An 18,449-nucleotide genomic window follows, 5' to 3' on the forward strand; every position below is an offset into this window, starting at 1 on the left:
CTTTTTGTCTCAGTGTGGTCACAAAACATTTCGCGTAAAGATATTCAGTACCACAATGATTCCTGCCTCTGGCAGGTTTGCTAAATGTATTTTCACTTAAACCAGAGGTTTGTCTCAGAAGAGAAATGAGGCAGACATTTTCCAAAACATCACAATACATATATTAATATTTATATTTTACTTTAAGATGCCGTATCAAAAAATTATGTACACCCTTCTTCATACACTTCTTATAACTGACGATGAGCGTTATCCTATGTTGTCACTTATTTTGACAATTGGTGACAAGTTTTTATTTTGTACCTACGTGTTACCTTTTTATTACTGAATACTTTCATTTCATAGATGAAAACAAAAGATTTTGTATGAATGTCAAGGCAGGTTTATTTTTGTAGCACAATTTACATAAAGACAGAAAAATAAACAGGAAAAAAAGGAACAGAAATAACATACCGGGCATCTGGAAAGTACTCAGGGCGTCACTTCTTTCACATTTTTGTCTTATTCCAAACTATAATAAATTAATCTCTTTACTCAAATTCCATAACCCATATAATAATTTGACATTTATGTCCCACATGTTCAATTAACCATTTCATTGAACATAAGTATTCAATTAAATGGTTAATTTATTTGATAGAAAATACACTAGATATAATAATTAATTAATCGAGGGGTGGTGCTAATACTGACTTGTTGAACTCCACTAGTTTAACCTCATTTTTTGAAAATTGTGTTGGCAGACATAATTGCAGGATTCATTCTCATTAGCTTTTGTGTGAGCCAGTGGGAGAGATTTTACAGTCCGCAGACATGGAAGCAGGAGATTGTTATTCAAACTACTTACCAGATAAAAGTCAAAGAATTTCAATTCATGAAACTTCGCCTTGATTTTCTAGAACCAAGCTCAGCTGGAGCTAAGAGGAGTTCAACAGTTGCCTCTCTACTTTGAGTGGCCATAGCCCAGATACAATTATTTTATGAACAGGAACCATGAAAGACACATTCATTACATATAACTGCTTTGGCTGTTATATGTTTATATTTTAGTAATTTAATGGCATTTAATAAATTAATTAAATTATACATCCATTTTCTAACACCCTTGACCCTAGTGGGGTCAGGAGGGGTGCTGGTGTCTGTCTCCAATGAATGTTCCGGGCAAGAGGCGGGGTCACCCTGGACAGGTCACCAGCGTGTCACAGGGCAACACAGAGAGACATACAGACCCCTTGCAACACACACACAAACCTAGGAAGAATTTAGAGAGACCAATTTACCTGTTTTTGGGAGGAAGCCGGAGTACCCGGAGAGAACCCACGCATGCACAGGGAGAACATACAAACTCAGAAAGACACCCAGGCTGGGAATCGAGCACTGGACTTTCTTGCAACAGTGGTACCAACTGCGCCACTGTTCAGCCCTCATTAAATTATTTCAGTATTTAATTAAACATTTATTTATTTCATGGTCCTTTTAATTAGTGATCTAACGATATATTCATTTATTTAATTTTGTCCCCTGTGTAATTCTCCATAGATTAATTTTGTACAGGCAATAAGGAAACCCTCTCAACTACAAAACTACGTAAACAAGACCCCTGGTGTTCTGGGGTCTGATGTCTTTCTCAGATTCAAGTTTCTGAGATTCAGTTAAGACTAAAAATATTAAAAGCTTAAACTAAGCTTTGTCATCCCTTTCAACAAGAACAAGCCGATTTTTGGCAATATGTGTTTTTAATGGCCCCAGAAGATTACTGTACAGTTACTGTTAAAAAGATCAATATTTAGTAGTCGGATAAAACCTACTATTTATGACCGTTTGTTCACATATGGTTATTTTAATTTAAAAACAACAACAACAAACAAACAAAAACTGATTTAAAACGCAGTAATTTTCGCGGTTCCTCTCCGCACGCGCACACAGAACGCCTTGGAGCGTCCAGGTCCCACATCCTGGTACTTTGAGCGTTGTCAAGGCTGCTGCGGGCTGAGCTCGGCTGGCGGACAGTAGCTGCGGCGGCCTGGCCCTGTTCTGTCCAAACAGCGGTCGTAGAAAGTGTCCCGGAAAGTTTTGGCGTCGCTGGAAGGTAACAGACACGCATGTTTCAGTCCCTCCCTGTTGTAGTCTCGCTGCTTTTCTTGTTAGCCTGCTTTTTTCCCCCTCCATGTTTAGACGCAGCGCACACAGACTGGCGCCCCCTCCGTTAGGACAACAGGCGGAAGATGTTGTCCATTGTGCCGCTGAGGGAGACAGGGACCCGGGCATGCTTTACGTAAAAATGTAGCCGCGTATTGTCACTCAGGGTTGGTATATTGTCGTTGACTGAGGTTATGTTCAGCAACGTGGCCGCGCCTCAAGCCAAACAATCACAAGTAAAAGGATAAAGACGGTGTAGGACGGGACTGATTTCTGATTGGAAAGGGACATGTTCAAAGAGACAGAGACTGTTTCCTTCCTGGTTACACGTTTCACACACTCGAATGCTTGGCATTAGACGGAAGAGGACGTCGAGACGCTCCTGTTAGACAGTATCAAAATGAGTCATGTTTACTTCATAAAACAAATGTTATCCACAAATGATTCTGGAACAGACGGCTCATTTTAGTCATCTCCATTGTCTCGTTATTCGGACAAAGCGTTCTTATGTGGTTGAAATAAATTAATAATATTATAGGAATAAAATAATAATAATCATAAAAATGTGCCTGTGTGAACTCAGAATGTTATTTATGTTGGACTGTTCCAAACAGATTACAGCTGTAATCCCTGACCATAACCCTCAGGGGCCACTGTTCTGTAGGTTTGAGATCTGTCCCTGCTCTAACACACCAGTCTCAAACAATTGTAACTTCTTTAGCATGCCATTAAGTTCAGGTGTGTTGAGGCAGCAAAAACATCTAAAACGCATAAGACCAAGAACAGGGACCAGTTCTTTCGAGAAAGAATATGAAAAATGCATGTAAACATTTTATAGACTTTTGTCTATAAGGTAGGAAGCAGTAAAGTGATCATTGAAAGCAAAGACCAAATAGAAATCACTTTTTGCTTTTATTGAAAGCAAAAAATGTGTGACATTAAAAAAACACCAGTGTTTCTGTTTAATGTAAGAAACATATTCTTACATTAAACATTGTTCCTTTGCTAGAAACCCGTAAGAACCAAATGTGTCATCCTGTTTTGATGTTTTTAAGATTTATCTCCACCCCATGCTTCACTTGTTGTCAAAGCCAGTGTCAGTGGTAGTTATTTGTCTTTAGTTGACCTTTATGGCCTCTGACACTCTGATGGTTAAAATGTTGGCTTGCTCTCCCTTAATGCATTAGTTGAGATTGTTGAAGTCTGTTCAAATGTGTGTAATTTTATTTCATCAAACAAAGTTGATCTTGACTTGTTTCAATGCAGCAGTGTGTGGTTTTTGGATCTGTAACTACAGATTTATTGTTCTATTTGCAATCATGGAACAAATTAGTGGTCCATGACTACACAAGTGCAACACCACGCAAGCCAATTGGAACAAGTTTTCTTTTTGTTTTTTGTTTTTTTTGCAGATACATTAATGTAGTGTAAAATGTTTTCCTCTGCTGCGTAATCCTTCTTATTCTATACCGATGGACCTTAATTATTTTTAAAGGTTTTTACAACCTCTCATGGCTTGGTGAGCTAAAGGAACTACTGTTTTTGCAACATTATTGCATTTTAAATAACATTTGTTCCAAAACCTCCACACAACCAAAAATCCAGACTTGTTGCTTTTTTGCAATGCTCACATTTGCTGAACATCAGGTAATCAATTCTCTACATAAGAAACTCCTTGCTGCAAAATATCCCCACAATTAATAACACAAACTGCTGAATAAGCTTTGTTTTATTTATGGTTATCTTTATGTAGCTCCTGCATACACATTTGCTGTGTTGTTCTGTCCTGTGTAGCTAGTTTTATATCAGTATTAAGAATTTTTAAGGGATGAGCAGGTATGTCAACTTGTTGCGAAAGGTTCAAACTTTAACTCTCATCACTACTTTTTAAATCAGAAGCTGCAGTCTTCGTTTGTAAATTTAATGTGGCAAAAACACTGTTGGTATTAATTCCTCTGCAGCCCAGATTATCTGAGCAACGGCTTTACGATGGATCTTACTGATATTGATGAGTAGAATCATTTTAATGCTGGTTTGTTTTGGGTTTTACAGACTTGTCTAATATTTTCTGTATGTAATATCTTTACAAAAACATTTGTCACACACTTTTTGTTTAGACAAAGTTATCATCCTCATCCAGGAAAATACAATTCAACAGGATGTACATGTTTGTGCTCAATAAATGTCAAATATTTGCGAGGCTTAATGCAAAAATGCATCTAAAGGTTGTGTTGTTTCCCCTAGGTACTGCTGCATGCCAGTGCAATGCCATCTGCACAGCAGCATCTCTTGGGAGTTAACTACCCTGAATCTCTACTGAGGAACTCAACTGATTTACTGTGACAAAGATAAATCTTACCGTTAGATGAGAACTAATGGGCTATCCAAGCTAACGATAGCATGCCATCTCAGAAAGGTAAAGGTTGTCCAGCATCCCATCGCTACCGGCCAGCCTCCGAATATGATGATGCTGCACTCGCCCAAAAGAGAGAATATTGGAGAAACAAGAAAAGGGAGCAGAGGGCCCGACTGTCTGAACAGAGAAAGAAATCGACACAAGACAGCAGTGAGGAAAAGCGCTCATACATGTATGTCTCTGCAGGGGTCAATACCAATTTGTCAGACTCCTTGGCTGCCTTGTCCTCTCCTTTGCCTTTGCTAAGTAATGATGTCTCATATAGTTCTTTATCAAAGGGTGAAAGGATAATTGAACACAGTTCAACAAAGGCCCCTAAAAAACAGGAGCGGCATCAAGCAATGACAGTTAGCAAGGTCCTACGTAACTTGCAGCCAACATCATGCTCCATTTTGGCTACAGCAGCTGAGGGTGGCTCGGTCGCAGTGAAACGTCCAACAACCAAAAGTCTTAGGAATCTGGTTACCTCATCCAAAAGCAGCGGAACCGAACTGAACATCAGTTCATCAGTGCCTCCAGTGAGAGTAACCCCCTTAACCAGCAGCAGCTCCACAAAAACAGAACCCAAGCCATGTGGCTCTATGCAGGACTCATCAGTCCCAAACACATCAGAGGCACAAGTGGCATTGAATGGACTCCAGGTGTTGCCTTGTGAAACAACAGATACAATGCATGCAGCTTTATGTGGCCCTGTTTTTAATAAAACAGAAGGCCAAAGAACACACACAACACCTCAAAATGGATTAAAGAGTGCCTTGGTCACTGTAAAAAGGGCTACATGTTTTGGCATTACACCAGCTCCCATGGAGTCGGAGGAGCAGAGAGCAGCCAAGCGAAGAGAGCACTGGAGAATCAAGAAACGAGAGCAGAGAGCAAAGCTGGCAGCTAAGACCAATAAAGTCAGAGAGAGGCCACAAAACAGAGATGGGCTGCCGGCACAGAAAACAATACTTGTGGCCAACTCAACTCTGACCTCTCAGACGTTTCTGAGAGGCACAAGCCAGAAGCGGAATCCAGTTCGGGTTAAAGTGCCATATCCAACAGTTAGATTGGAGACTGACGATCTGCAAAGTGAGTTAGCTGTCCCTGACCTGCACACAGAGCAGATAAAAGGACAGAATCCACATGGGCATAAGATGGAACAGACAGTCGGAACGTTTAATACAACCGCAGCAAGGAAGCCAGCAGAATCACAGAGAAAACGAACATGTATGCATCATTCTAACATTACCCAAGAGACTTCATCATGTAAAACACTTCGACAAAGGCCCGTTGAAACGCAGAAGAATTTCCTGAATCAGAGAAATCTAAGAAATAAACCTTTCTTGACAGCTGCAGGGTTTCGTACCAGAGCTATCCCCACAATGGACACTAAAGACACACCAGAGCAAATACTAGCCAAGAGGAGAGAGTACTGGCGGAATAAGAAGCGTGAACAGCGAGCTAAGCTGTCACTGGAGAAGAAGATTCGACTAAAGGAGAAGGACTCTTTTACACGGCGAGTAAAGCGCTACCAACAAATCCTTGAAGAAATGAGAAAGGCAAGAGCCTTGGCGCATTCAACTGAAAAGACCCCTATACTCGCATCAGAGGCCATTGGGGGATTCATCAAAGAGGATGGGACTCTGACAATAAACGTACCTCAGAGTGCAAAATATCAAAGTGTAGTTGGAGACAAAAGTGAAGAAAAGCTCCATGACATTTCTAAGAAGATGCAGCCAACGTCACAAACTGATATGAACTGGAGAAGTGTTTCCCCATGTAGGGTAAATCGGCGTTCGCCTCTAACTCGCTCATCTCAGGGTAAAACTGCTTTTTCTTTGGTGCAGACAGTCAACAAATCTTCTAAATTAATTGCTGTCAAACCACAGTCTCACTTTGACATAACGACTAGTTCCAGTTCACAGCCAAGCAAAAGTGTTCATCAGCTCAGACTAACTCATCTCCAGTCCCCTCATAATGCAGCCGCAGCCGCAGGGTCAAAGTTTGGTGGCTGTGTCATGAAAATGAGCATCTCAAGCCGTACGCCATCACTTCCGCTGCTATCCGTGGGTCCGAAGCTGTCAGAAGAGGAGAGGATGGCCAAGAAGAGGGAATACTGGAGAACAAAGAAACGTGAACAGCGAGCAGCTCGTGCTTCTCGACTGAAACACAGTATTTTCCAAGCAAGGACCAGTGCAGGGTTACTGAGAAGGAGGGTGCACACACTAGAATTGAACACTGTGCAGCCGAGCACCAATCTTACTATCAGTGCGGAAAAAGCACATTTTCCAAACAACTTTGTGAGTGCTGTACCACATGCTAATGAAATAAAACAGGAGGTTGAGTCTGTGCCAGCAGCTGACCTAAATTCTCTACAGGATCGAGCCATCTGTCCAGACAAACCCGCTACCTCCCCACCTGCACCTCCAGAGCCGGAGCCTGAGACATCTCTCAGTTCAGACAGCCAAGCCACCACTCTGCTGGCTGTAGCCTCCATGAAGAAACTGCTGGAGGAATCCCTCAGCTCCGTTTCAGAGAATCAAATTGAGCACGCTGCCGTGGCAATAGAAACAACCAAAGATGCTTCAGAGCAGGACATCAAGCCTGTTTTATTACAGCTTCATTGTGAAAAGAATGACAAGGATTTATTACCTGCTTGCTTGACATCCCAAATTAAAAGCTTGCTGTCGGATGGTGTTGTGCTGGAGGGAAAAGACTTACCAAATCCCCAGCTCAGTGACGCAGTTCCATCTCTTCCGGCCTCAGGTGAGGTGGCGCACTCCGCCTGCGCTCAGTCATCCCAGACGCCTTCCACACCTTTCATCACCACAGCCTCATCACAGGGAAGTCAGAGATCTTACAGCAGCAATTGGGCCCATCAAAGCTGCTGGTCTGAAGAGCTACCGAAGCTCCATCACATCACAACTACATCCCTGGATCCACCACAGCAGCATCACCTTGATCAGCATGATCAGCAGAGTCACAACCGCTGTGTGCCACCTGCAGAAAGGTTCTGCAGCAGTATGACAAGGAAGAGCAGCTCAAACACCATTCAGAAGAAGAGGGAATACTGGAAGCTGATGAAAAGGCAGCAGAGGGCGAGGTTAAAGGCCAGGCAGAGGGAGATTCTTTCAAAGAATACCCAGGTGAGCCAACAGTCAACCTCTTGACCTGAATGTTGATTACAGTGTGACAATGCAACATATTCTGTGATAGATTGTGGCTGGTACTTCCACTAACCAAGCTGACCTACCAGGCGTTAAAAAATTAAAATTTACTGACAGAACCTCAATGTTTTTTGTTGACTTGTTATGTGGCAGGTTAACACAATGTAGTATGCAACTGTAAAGTAGATGGAAAAATGATGATGCAGATATGAAGAGTAAGGTATATGTAAAATATATATATTATTATATTGTTAAATATTGTAAAAAGAAATGTTTGTCCCACCAAGAACACCAATCAAGTACTTATTAGAGTGATTAACTGGTGTAATTATTTACTTCCTGAACTAATGTTTGCTCTTCTGGTGTTGCAACCCCTAAATATCCCCTGTTCTGTTTCTGAATGACACAGTGCTATATTGTCATTTAACAGCATTTCAACTTTTAAATGTTGTCAGATTTCTTTTATCTCTGGTTTTCAGAGATAAAAACCAGAGATAAAAGTGTGTTTTATATCAAAGACAGGGTTTCAATTCTGGTTCTCCAGCAAATGTAAAGAGCAAAAGAATTTTACCAAGAACAAACATTTTGATTTCCATCTTTCCATTTGCATTTGAGCTGGCTAGAAGTATCTTAGGATGTGAACATGAAAACAGTAGATTTCTGAGGTTGGCTCAGTTCCAGCCTTGTAGGCAGGAGCATCGACTCCCACTGAAACCTGAATCATTACTTGGCCTCTCTGAAAACTGAATCTGCACTGTAAGTTTGTCTTGCTTAATACCCTTCTGTTTCTGTTATGTTCTACCTTTCAGAATGCAGGACTTGATCTTAATATTAGTGAATGTGTAAACCCATCAAAGCCATCCTTCCAGTCCTGTTCGTCTGTCACATCACTACCTGCCATGAGCAGCTCCCCTGACATCCTGGTTGGCTCATCGTGTAAAATTGAACAGTCATCGGACACACTCTGTGTTAAACCCCCCATCATCAGCAGAGAGGGAAACATGAAAGATGAACCTTCGTCACATCTGACGGACTTTCTTGAAGTTTCTTCAGCTCACTGCCAAAAGTGGACACCCAGAGCCACAGAAACTGAGACAGCCTCTTCTCTCCCGACTCTGAAGCCCCCAGACAACCCTCTGACAAGCATCCAGCTGCAGCCCATTGAACTTCCTGATGGACATCAAAATCCCATCCTTACTCCTATAAAAATCTCTTGTGCTCAACTTCAAAGTCCCTTAAATAAGGTGGAATCTTCTGCCCAGGCAGCACCAACATGCATCATGATGCCTCCAAAGCCCATCCCTGGGGAGTCTGAGGAGGACTTTCTGAGGAGAAAGCGAGAGTACTGGAGGTTAAAAAAGAAGGAGCAAAGAGCAAAGAAGGCATTTCAGTACAAGGGGCGGACCTCAACCAGAGCCTCCAGCGCCAGCAGCAGCTCTGATCTGCCTGGTCAGGACCTACAGATGCTGACGACAGCTATGGAGGTAAGACCAAAACTAAACGGTGTAAATAGTATATGGATCCTTTCAATATTTTCTGATCTGATCACATTTCCAAATATTTTAGCTATTGATTCAATTAATCAGTTTTTATGATTATGATGATGAGGAGGATTCTATGTCAGAGGCAGTCTGGAATTTTACTCTGAAATTTTACTATAAAACGTAGTCAAATCTTTTACAGATTTATGTAAAATGAAACATGAAAACAAATCATGTTCTTGTGAAGGATCTTATGAATTGCTGCTGATTTTCCTCTCCTGTTTAATTTTTGTAGCCATCACCCTAATCTTTAGCTCTCTCCACAGATTATGTTTCTGATTCAGGCCGGGTCAATAAAATACTAATATTATCTCCAGTCAGTGAAAAATTACAAGATCACAGGAGAATGCATAATATTTGATTTCTCCTGTAAAGGAGAATGCAACTAACTATAAAGGATGAGCCATAATAGATAAACATAAAGTAGAACACAATAGTAGTGTGGAAAGAAAATATTAGTTAGAAAAGAGAAGTTGATTGTTTAAAATTTCTAACAAATAGAAATCTAGCCCTAAATAAACTCCACTGCAACCATAAACAAGGTCTATAATCAAAACGACAACTTTTTGACCTACAGAAATCAGAAAGTTTTTATGTGGCATAGACCTGGGCTGAAATGAAATTATGACAGGCAAAAATATTACATTTTGGCAGTATCACAGTATTATGATTCCAATCAACTAATCATAATTAGCATTGTTACTCTCACAAAGCATTTTGAGATGAAATGAGAAGAAACTAGCGATTGGGACTTATGCCCTGGTGTGTTCCTGTTTTGTTTTTCCATGCACTTCCTGCAGGAGTCCAGTCAGTGGGTAAACTCCTCTGATGCACCTGAAAACCTAATGAGGTAGGAATTTATGTAGCTTCTGTTTTTAGCATCGCCTCCATCAGCTCTACCTAATATAATCTTGTTTCGTCAGCATCCCAGTGGATCCCGACCCACCACCCTTTATGTACACCAACTGCCCAGCTCAGGTAGAAGGTAAATGATCATCTGTCACTCTTTGCTCACTAATCTGTTCAGCAACAAAACAAACAGTCTTGAACTGTTTGTTGTTTTTTTTTTCAGGTGAGGCAGATATTTTGTTTGCTGATCATGCTGATGATCATGATGATAATGATGAGGAGGAGGATTCGATGTCAGAGGCGGTATGGAGAAACCGCTACCTCATGGACTACGATCCACTCAACCAGCTGCTGGTGTGCATGGTCTGTGGCGAGCTGCAGTATTCCCACAGCCTGGAGGGGGTGCAAGCCCACATCGACGAGGTACACCCCCTCACCCTGAGGCTGGAACCCAGGGAGAAACAGAGGATCCTGGAGGCCTGGGACGAGCAGGTGTCGCAGCGGGAGCGCTTCTTCAGCAGCCAGCTGCAGCAGCACTGCGGTGCTGCAGAAGGTACCCTGAGCCTGCTAACATGTCCTTCCTAGCTAATATCAAACACTATACACTTCATAAAATCTTGGATATCAGCAATTCAGTCTTTCTGTGCCAGAGATGAACACAATGCGACAATCCCAATGATCCAATAAGTCCCATAAAATTCCTATTTATATTTATGTGTTGTTAAATGTGTACTTTTGAAAAAGGTGTGAACCAAAACATCTTGAAAGGACAGAAGCAGTGATTGGACATAAGACAGCTGTTGGTGCCGGTAACAGGTTTTGTTGCCTGTTCAGGTCAGAGTATATTCATGCATAATAGTTAAACGTTATTTTCAAAGGAGATGCTCATAATTTAATCTTTGCTAGTCACAAAGAGTATTTTAGTTTACCTGAATGCCTTCATCCTTTCCCACAGTGAGCATGTCAAACAGCTAGAAACAGACACAGCTGTTTCTAGGACAAATTCAGCTCAGCGATAAGGCAACGGTTTGCAACAGGACCGTGTGGCCAACTCGGGTCCGGCTGTTGGAATATATACAACCAAAAATGAACAGACCATTTAAACCTTCACTGTTATTCCACCAAATACTGATTTCTGAACTTTTCCTGAGTTAAAACATCAGCATTGTGGTTTCTAAATGATTATGAACTTGTTTTCTTTGTATTATTTAATGTCTGAAAGCTCTGCATCTTTTTTGTTATTTTGACTCTTACTCATATTCTGCAAATGAAGACAAAATTTCTGCTTGGAATTCCAGCAAAAATGTAGTATTTTTATGAACTACTGACTACTCTGTCAGTAGTTTATAGAATAAAAGAATAATGTTCATTCTACTCAAACATTAAAATCAGAAAAACTGACCATTTTAAGTAATTTCTTAATGTTTTTCCAGAGCTGTTTATATTAAAAACATCAGTCAGATTCACACCAACACAGACAGACAGCTTCAGAGCATAACATTATAACCACTGACAGGCAAAGCGTATAACACTGAAATCGTAGAAGTGTGTATCACAGAAAGTGAATGTGCTCAAATACATTCATCGATCGATTCATCTGTATGCATGTGAATTTATCTTTTATTATTGAAGCTTTTTGCCCTCAGTTTATATTTGAACAACATACAAAAATAACCTTTTCAAAAAATTGTAATGAAAGGATTCTGGAGATGTGTGACCTTCCTGAGATCCTTTCTGGTATATTGATTTTGTATGCAACATGGCCACATGATTCATCTGTGAGATAAAGGGGTTCTGGGGGATCAAATTCTGCTTCCGCTCACTGACATGTTACTCCATCTATAAATAACTCAACTTCTATGCTTTTCTTTGTTTTGTGTTTTTCAGTTTAATCACAGTCTTATTGATGATATTTTGACTGTTTTTATGCCTTCTAACTTGTTTTTACAGAAACCTACAGGAACTGATGTGTCAAGGAGATTGCTGCAGATCTGACTGGAAACCAAGTCCAAAAGAGAACATCATCTTTCTATTTCTTCTCTCAATTCTGTTTTCCATTTCTTTTTATTTGTTTCCACAAAGTCATTTTAAAAGAAAAGGCGAGGTTAGGTTGTGGATTTTGGAAACGTGGTAAAGAGGTTTTTTTGGATTTCAACTGGGTCAGGCTCAGTTCTGGACACATTCCAGTCTTTGTGTTTTGTCTTTTTTTTTTTTCCTCTGGATCCAGGTTCAGTTCGTGGCTGTCTCAAGCTGCGCAACTGTTTTTTAAAAGTGTCCGTACCATGCTGCTCTTTCAAGCCCTTTACTGTATATTCTTCTGTTTTATCATTCGAGGCAGCTTTTTCTTCTGACTTCATCACCTGTGTGGAAATCTTTCTGCAGTACCTTCAGGGTTTGTTTGTTTTCTTTCTTGTATGTAAATAAATACAAAGGTAGCTGTGAAAGGCCAAATTTTATAATGCTGTTTATTGTTAATATTATTTTCAAACATTATTTATTATTTGTTGATCTTTCTTAAGCATCATTGTTAGCTGAAGATGCATTATTCATACACACAGTTCCATGTTAGAGTAGGACAGTTTCTCATTTGTAAGTATTGACTAAAGACTTTTCTGCATGAGTAGTAAATGAAGCGTTGCAGCTAAATATCAGAACACATTCCTGATTTTTGGTTTTATCTCCTCTTTGGTATGAAGCTTAACGCCCTGAATGAACGTTCTGTTTAAGCACAAATTGAGAAAACTGAAGGACAGCTGTAACAGAGTGAGGAGCTGGACTTTACCTTGTTTGTTCACATTTGAATGTAACTTGATGACATGTTTACCTGTTTGAGAAGAATCTTTAAATGCCTTTTTCAGTAATAAATCATTTCTACATTTTGGTTATTCAATGCATTTTTTTATGCACATCTTATTCCATAATTGTTCTGATTAGACTTCAATATAAAATCTTTTAATACTGTCTTCATAAAAATCCAGAAATAATCCAAGTCTGAGAGTCTAGAAACGGCTAAAATAGATCAGATGGAAAAGAAATATTAAAGATTCCTGCTCACTTTATTAACAGTAGTTTATTTTCTGGTTTTAACAACTGAGCTTAAAAACTATATTTTATGGTAGAACAAAGTGTTTCATCTCTGAATTTGTTGAGGACGGTGTCGCGTTTTCGCTACAGCTGTAACCAATGTCACTATGTGTTAGAAATTCTACAGGTTGAAACAAAATCAGGAACATTTTTATGAACTAATTAGCATCATGGTGTTTACATATTAGCCACCATTTGATAGCTACTGTGATACATAAATACATTCCATTCATTTGATTCAGGTGTCTTTAGAAATGTAGCTCTTTTCTACTGCACTTGGGAATCCCTGCCTTTCCAATCAATCTTCTATCTTTATTTTCTGCTCCAACTGAACTCTACAAATAGAGAATATGCTGTACTGTTTAAAGAACCATTTTTGAGACAACTATTGTTCAATGCCTGAACTGATTAGAAAGAACAATGAAGCTGCAGACTTTACTCTTTAATATCCCGATTATATTGTTGACAGTGAATAGTGTTTCTGAAAGATAATCATACTCAGGACATGGTCTCTACTATAAAGCAAACCTAGTCTGAAATTATATCCAACACATTTTGAATTTATAATAAGAGATTGTTAAAGGGATGCACCGATTGTGGCTTTCTCACTGATCACTGTGCCTGAAAGGAGGCAAAGTTGGCAACAGCAGGTCGACTTTTTTTTTTAACCGCTCCAGTACAGACATGACCTGATGGGCGGGTCCGTCAGCCAGGCCTCTCTCACGGCAGAGCTAAAGGGGACAGAGGCTAATTTTCAGAGCTTTGCTGTAAATGAGGTTGGTGTATAACGTCGGTTTCACCATTTATGGGTCCTTCATTAATTATGTGCTAATTTTGGTGGCATAAATAAAAGAAAAATGGTGACTGCTGCCAGTAGGTTACTGAGCATCAGTCAAAATATCCTCAAAGAAATCTAAAACCTGAGATCTCAGGACAAAGCCAAACATATTGCAGCATATTAAAAACATCCACAGCTATGAACCGACAGAAGCGCTCACTCCCCTTTCACAAACAGACATGCAAAAATAGAAGCTTCATCAACATTTGTTTTGAAATTTCTGTTTAATTTTCTGATCTGAGCAATAAAAACCTTTCGTGTTTCTCTCATAACTTTTCATTTGATCTTGTAATTATTAGACAGTTTTTACATTGCAGATAATCTTGTAGATTAATCCAGACCTGGTATGGTCTGCTGTTGAAATGCTGCGCGTTTGTTTCATGTCTGTCATGTTTTATGTTAGCTGTAAAGTGATGGAAGCATTTGAAGTAAATGTCATGATTACACCAAAAAAAATTAACTACAGCTTGTTTTCTAGGGATGGAAGAGGCAACACAGAAATATGTTTTAGATAATATACTAAACTTTGTTGTGTTTGTACATTAAATCAAATAGCTTTACACAAGTCTAACTCCACCATGGGGAAACAAATACGTCACAGCAGAAATGCAGTTAGTTTTCCAGTTCTGTGATGAAGAGTTCATTGTTTCATCAACTGGCTTCTCCTGGGCTTCTCCTCCTCCTCCACTGCATCCTCAGGATCTTCAGCAGGCGGCCCGTCTTCCCTTTGGCTCTGTGGATGAGGTCGATGACTATGATCCGCCTCTATGTCCGCCGCTCCTTCCAGTTCCCGAGTTCCAGCATCCAGGCGGAACAGAGTGGGAATTCTTCCTAGGATGGGGTTGTTCTGCTGGAGGCCGGAGATCCACTGGTTCAGAGTGGCCTGGTCTCCCCGGCCGCTCATGCACATGGCGAAGACTGGACCTTCATCCACTGAAAGGTAAATACACACGTGTTACACACTGTCAGACCAGTTAAACCAGGCTGATAGAAGGTTGCAGCCATCTTACAGTTGTCCACATCAAAGTTCTCCTCGTCCCCCAGGTCACGGTCCAAATCCAGATCCAGCTGCAGAGGGTAGTAGAAGCAGCGCTCTGGATCGTAGACTTCCTCTTCCTGTGGGGGAGAATGCCCACAGGGTTACAACTGGGAAACATGCTCACTGCATGGGTTATACTTTTACTTGGCAATACCTAAACGTAATCAAATCTAACTTCAGAAAATCTGTGTACTCTATTCTGTATACAACCATAAGAAGGTTAGGAAAATCAGCGGAAACAGAAACAGGTGCTCCTCAGATAGAAGCAGCATAAACTGTGTTGCGTATTTGTTCACTTCTCAAATGGTAGCACTTAACAGCCAATTCTGCATCAATAATGTTGATATGAAATACATTACAGAGGATTTAGAAACCTTTTCTTCAGGAGGCGTGGGGTCAGCTCTGAGGATGTAGTAGTGGACACAAGTCTTCTTCAGCCACAGGGGGAAGGGCCCCTCCACAAACACGGGCCTGTTTGGGTTATGCTTGGCCAGCAGCTCCATCTGGCTGGGGCTCTGAATGCCTGGCATCAGAACACAGTGAGCAACATGCAGTAACATACATTATGAAACTGATGGAATAAAATTTAAATGCTCATCTTTATGATTTGATATTTACATGAGTAGGAAGTCAGAAGCTAAGTATCTGATATTTATTCAGCTCTAACAAAACACGGCATTTTACTTGATTTCTAACATCACAACTTTTATTTTTGTTTTGGAAGATGACATGAAACTCCATACCTACAATATGTGGAAAGCTGATTTCTTCCCCACTTTCAGTAATGTCAGTGAAGGGCAGCTGTCGGGAAGAACAATCAATAACATGCAATTGAGAAAATTGAAATGATGCTGAATATGAATTCATTTGAAACATGGGAGTGACATCTTTAGTTGTCTTTCAGTAAATATACAACAGAATAGTCTGTTTTTCTCTGACCCTCAACCCCAAAAAACAAAAAACCCCTCAAACAGACATTATGATAGTGCTATAAGATGTATGATCAATGTGATCGATAGCCCACATTCTGATGCAGGGGTCTTCAACCCTGGTCCTCAACATCTACTGTTCTGCAGGTTTTAGATACAAATGAAAAAATTGCTCGCAGGTTACTCACATGGTGTCAAAGGGCACCGTGTTGGTGACCTCTCATCAACCCAAGTTTGCATAGTAAATAGAGTAAGTAGAGTATTTAGCTATCATTCACTTTTTAACTATTTCTGGACATTTCCATAAAATGCAACTAAACGGATACAAACTATATGTCGTTTGAAACTGTTTAGGCTTTGATGTTAAACCTGAGGGTCGCATCAAAACCCCTGAATGGGTCTGACTGATAAGCACACAGTTAGGCCCCGTTAAGTTTCTTTAGAAATGTTCTAGTTCTTCTTGATGTTGAACTAGAAAATTCAACATTTTCTAGTTGAATTTTCTGTACCTGATAAACTGTGGTTTTAGCATCCAAGTCGTTGGCAATGCGAGTCAGGCTCAAGACAGCCAGATCCACCGGGTCTTCAGGCAGAGGCTGAGGAATAGGGAAGGGATTTATGTGCTTGAACTTGGGGAACCAGTACATGATGCGTTGGTACTTTCTTATAGGGTGACTCTTCTCCCCAAAGATCTGGACCAGTAGGACCTTGGTCTCAATGTTGGGCATTATACCTGAAGCAAAGACAGCAACAGTTGAACTGGAACCTGTGGAATTCGTTCATTGCTCAGTGTTCCAGCTAAACTTGGAACGCTGCTCTCTACACGAAATGGAGAAGACACCTACCGTAGTTCTCCATCTGCTCCAGAACCTGAACCCCACACTCCTGCTGTCTGGGATAGTGGTTGAACATTCGTTGAATAAAGTTTCTGGGCACAAAAACCTCCTTGGGAAAAACATCCAGCAGTTTGTTGTATACGGTTAGGTCTCTCTCTACTCCAAATTCTGGCATTTTCTTCAAAGCAGCGTAGATGAACTCCACATGGCCACGCCGTCTTATGTCCCTCTTAGTGAAGACATCAATCACTTGGTTAAATGTGGCCTTGGTTTTGGTCTCTTTGGCCACCTCCTCAAACAAATCCCCCTGGGTGACCAAGGACTTGGTCTTCTTTGTGTCGTCGTCATTAACAAACCGTACAAGTTTCGGTTGATTCTTTGCCGATGCTGGGCTGCAACGAAACTGCCTCAGCACCTACAAATGTTATACATATGGAAGAAATGGTCATATTAAGCATAAACCAGATTGTGCATTACTTCATTAATGGAAAAATGAACAGTGTGATTAAAATAATAATGCAACGAGTCAAGAAAGAATGATCTGATTCGCATGGAAATCAGTCCACATGCAGACCAGGGATGTAAACATTGTATCATGTCTTTTGACTATGTATGTTAAAGATTTATAGTGTGTGAACCAGTAAAATGGATCAAACATTTGGCCCTTATACCAGCCCATTCAGTTGGGGAATGGGCTGGTAGTAGACAGACTGGAGCTCACCTGCTGCTGTTGGTTGTGTTGCACAATAAGCTGACCGGAGGACGGGGACAGGAGAGGGGGGCCGCGCTGTGCAACAGTCCGGCCGGACCGAACCAGCCGCAGGAGGCACCGGGAACACTTCATCCTGTCAGCGGGACCATCCGACACATTTCCTCCTGGCAGGACGGAACTCAGTCACGAACAGAGCTGTGATGAAACGACTAGGGTAGCGCAGCTTGACGGTTCCATTTTTACACAAACCAATAAAACAAACACATTAAAGCGGAAAATGTCAGAAAACTACAATTTATGTTCACACGTTTAGTTGAATATTCCTCACGTACACATTAGATTAACACATAAAGGTATTCTTAAACCAGCGGAGCAAACAAACATGCTATTAGCAAAGTCTCCTTCAAAACTTACTTCATGTGGACGCGTCCATGTTGGGAATCCGGCGGAACATCCGGGTTCTGCACAGTTATTATTCCCCCTCAAACAACAGAAACATTGGCGCACCGGAGTAGTTCCGAAGCATCTTAGCCCTTTTTTTGTTGCGCTTTATTTATTCTTTTTTTCGATATATGCTTAAATACATATATAAGCTCGGTGTCATATGTGAATTCAAATTTCAAAGTAAATATGAAAATGTCACAGAAAATGCATGTTATCATCTGGAGAACCGTGGCAGAATCCAACCACATCTTTCCCGTTCCAGCGCAGACTTTCATGTTTTTCATAACTTGATTAATATTGCGATATTAATATTAATATTTGCAACCTAGATGGAAGAATGCTGAAGAAGACCAGAGAGCAAGAGCAACGTCACATCAATTTGAAAGTCTCTCCAGTTACTATGACAAATTATATAATTATGTTACATTTTATTTATTCTTTCTGTTGTTAAGTTTCTTGATGTTAGAATTGCT

General features: G+C 40.5%; 2 protein-coding genes across 5 annotated transcripts; one reads left to right on the top strand and one right to left on the bottom strand.

Annotated features, from left to right (window-relative positions):
• The first annotated feature begins 1,974 nt into the window (after positions 1-1,974).
• Positions 1,975-12,984, top strand: si:dkey-28a3.2 (uncharacterized). Of its 2 annotated transcripts, XM_055058742.1 has the most exons (8): positions 1,975-2,089; positions 2,176-2,306; positions 4,384-7,683; positions 8,514-9,188; positions 10,046-10,095; positions 10,169-10,230; positions 10,318-10,647; positions 12,045-12,984. In XM_055058742.1, the coding sequence occupies exons 3-8, from the start codon at positions 4,540-4,542 to the stop codon at positions 12,059-12,061; spliced, it is 4,278 nt and encodes a 1,425-aa protein (XP_054914717.1). In that variant the 5' UTR covers positions 1,975-2,089; positions 2,176-2,306; positions 4,384-4,539; the 3' UTR covers positions 12,062-12,984. The 2 variants fall into 2 exon arrangements, with proteins under 2 accessions (XP_054914717.1, XP_054914716.1); XM_055058741.1 differs by lacking the exon at positions 2,176-2,306.
• A 1,237-nt stretch (positions 12,985-14,221) lies between these two features.
• Positions 14,222-17,991, bottom strand: ecsit (ECSIT signaling integrator). 3 transcript variants are annotated; one of them, XM_055058757.1, is made up of 8 exons: positions 17,947-17,991; positions 17,542-17,696; positions 16,830-17,235; positions 16,494-16,717; positions 15,799-15,856; positions 15,430-15,578; positions 15,027-15,132; positions 14,222-14,949 (listed from the first exon to the last, which is right to left on the bottom strand). In XM_055058757.1, exons 2-8 carry the CDS (start codon positions 17,662-17,664, stop codon positions 14,657-14,659), a joined length of 1,359 nt encoding a protein of 452 aa, XP_054914732.1. In that variant the 5' UTR covers positions 17,665-17,696; positions 17,947-17,991; the 3' UTR covers positions 14,222-14,656. The 3 variants fall into 3 exon arrangements, with proteins under 3 accessions (XP_054914732.1, XP_054914731.1, XP_054914730.1); XM_055058756.1 differs by having other exon boundaries at positions 17,542-17,727; XM_055058755.1 differs by having other exon boundaries at positions 17,542-17,755.
• Positions 17,992-18,449: the final 458 nt, after the last annotated feature.

The sequence above is a fragment of the Poeciliopsis prolifica genome, unplaced genomic scaffold (assembly GCF_027474105.1).
Source record: "Poeciliopsis prolifica strain line A6 unplaced genomic scaffold, Auburn_PproV2 SCAFFOLD051, whole genome shotgun sequence".
NCBI lineage: Eukaryota > Metazoa > Chordata > Actinopteri > Cyprinodontiformes > Poeciliidae > Poeciliopsis > Poeciliopsis prolifica.

Coding starts and splice junctions, on each gene's coding strand:
- ecsit (XM_055058757.1), bottom strand. CDS start 17,664: ATGAAGTGTTCCCGGTGCCTCCTGCGGCTGGTTCGGTCCGGCCGGACT. Junction 15,133..15,429: donor CCACGCCTCCTGAAGAAAAG/GTTTCTAAATCC, acceptor TCTCCCCCACAG/GAAGAGGAAGTCTACGATCC. Junction 14,950..15,026: donor GAACTTTGATGTGGACAACT/GTAAGATGGCTG, acceptor TTTACCTTTCAG/TGGATGAAGGTCCAGTCTTC.
- si:dkey-28a3.2 (XM_055058742.1), top strand. CDS start 4,540: ATGCCATCTCAGAAAGGTAAAGGTTGTCCAGCATCCCATCGCTACCGG. Junction 9,189..10,045: donor TGCTGACGACAGCTATGGAG/GTAAGACCAAAA, acceptor CACTTCCTGCAG/GAGTCCAGTCAGTGGGTAAA. Junction 10,096..10,168: donor GCACCTGAAAACCTAATGAG/GTAGGAATTTAT, acceptor TTGTTTCGTCAG/CATCCCAGTGGATCCCGACC.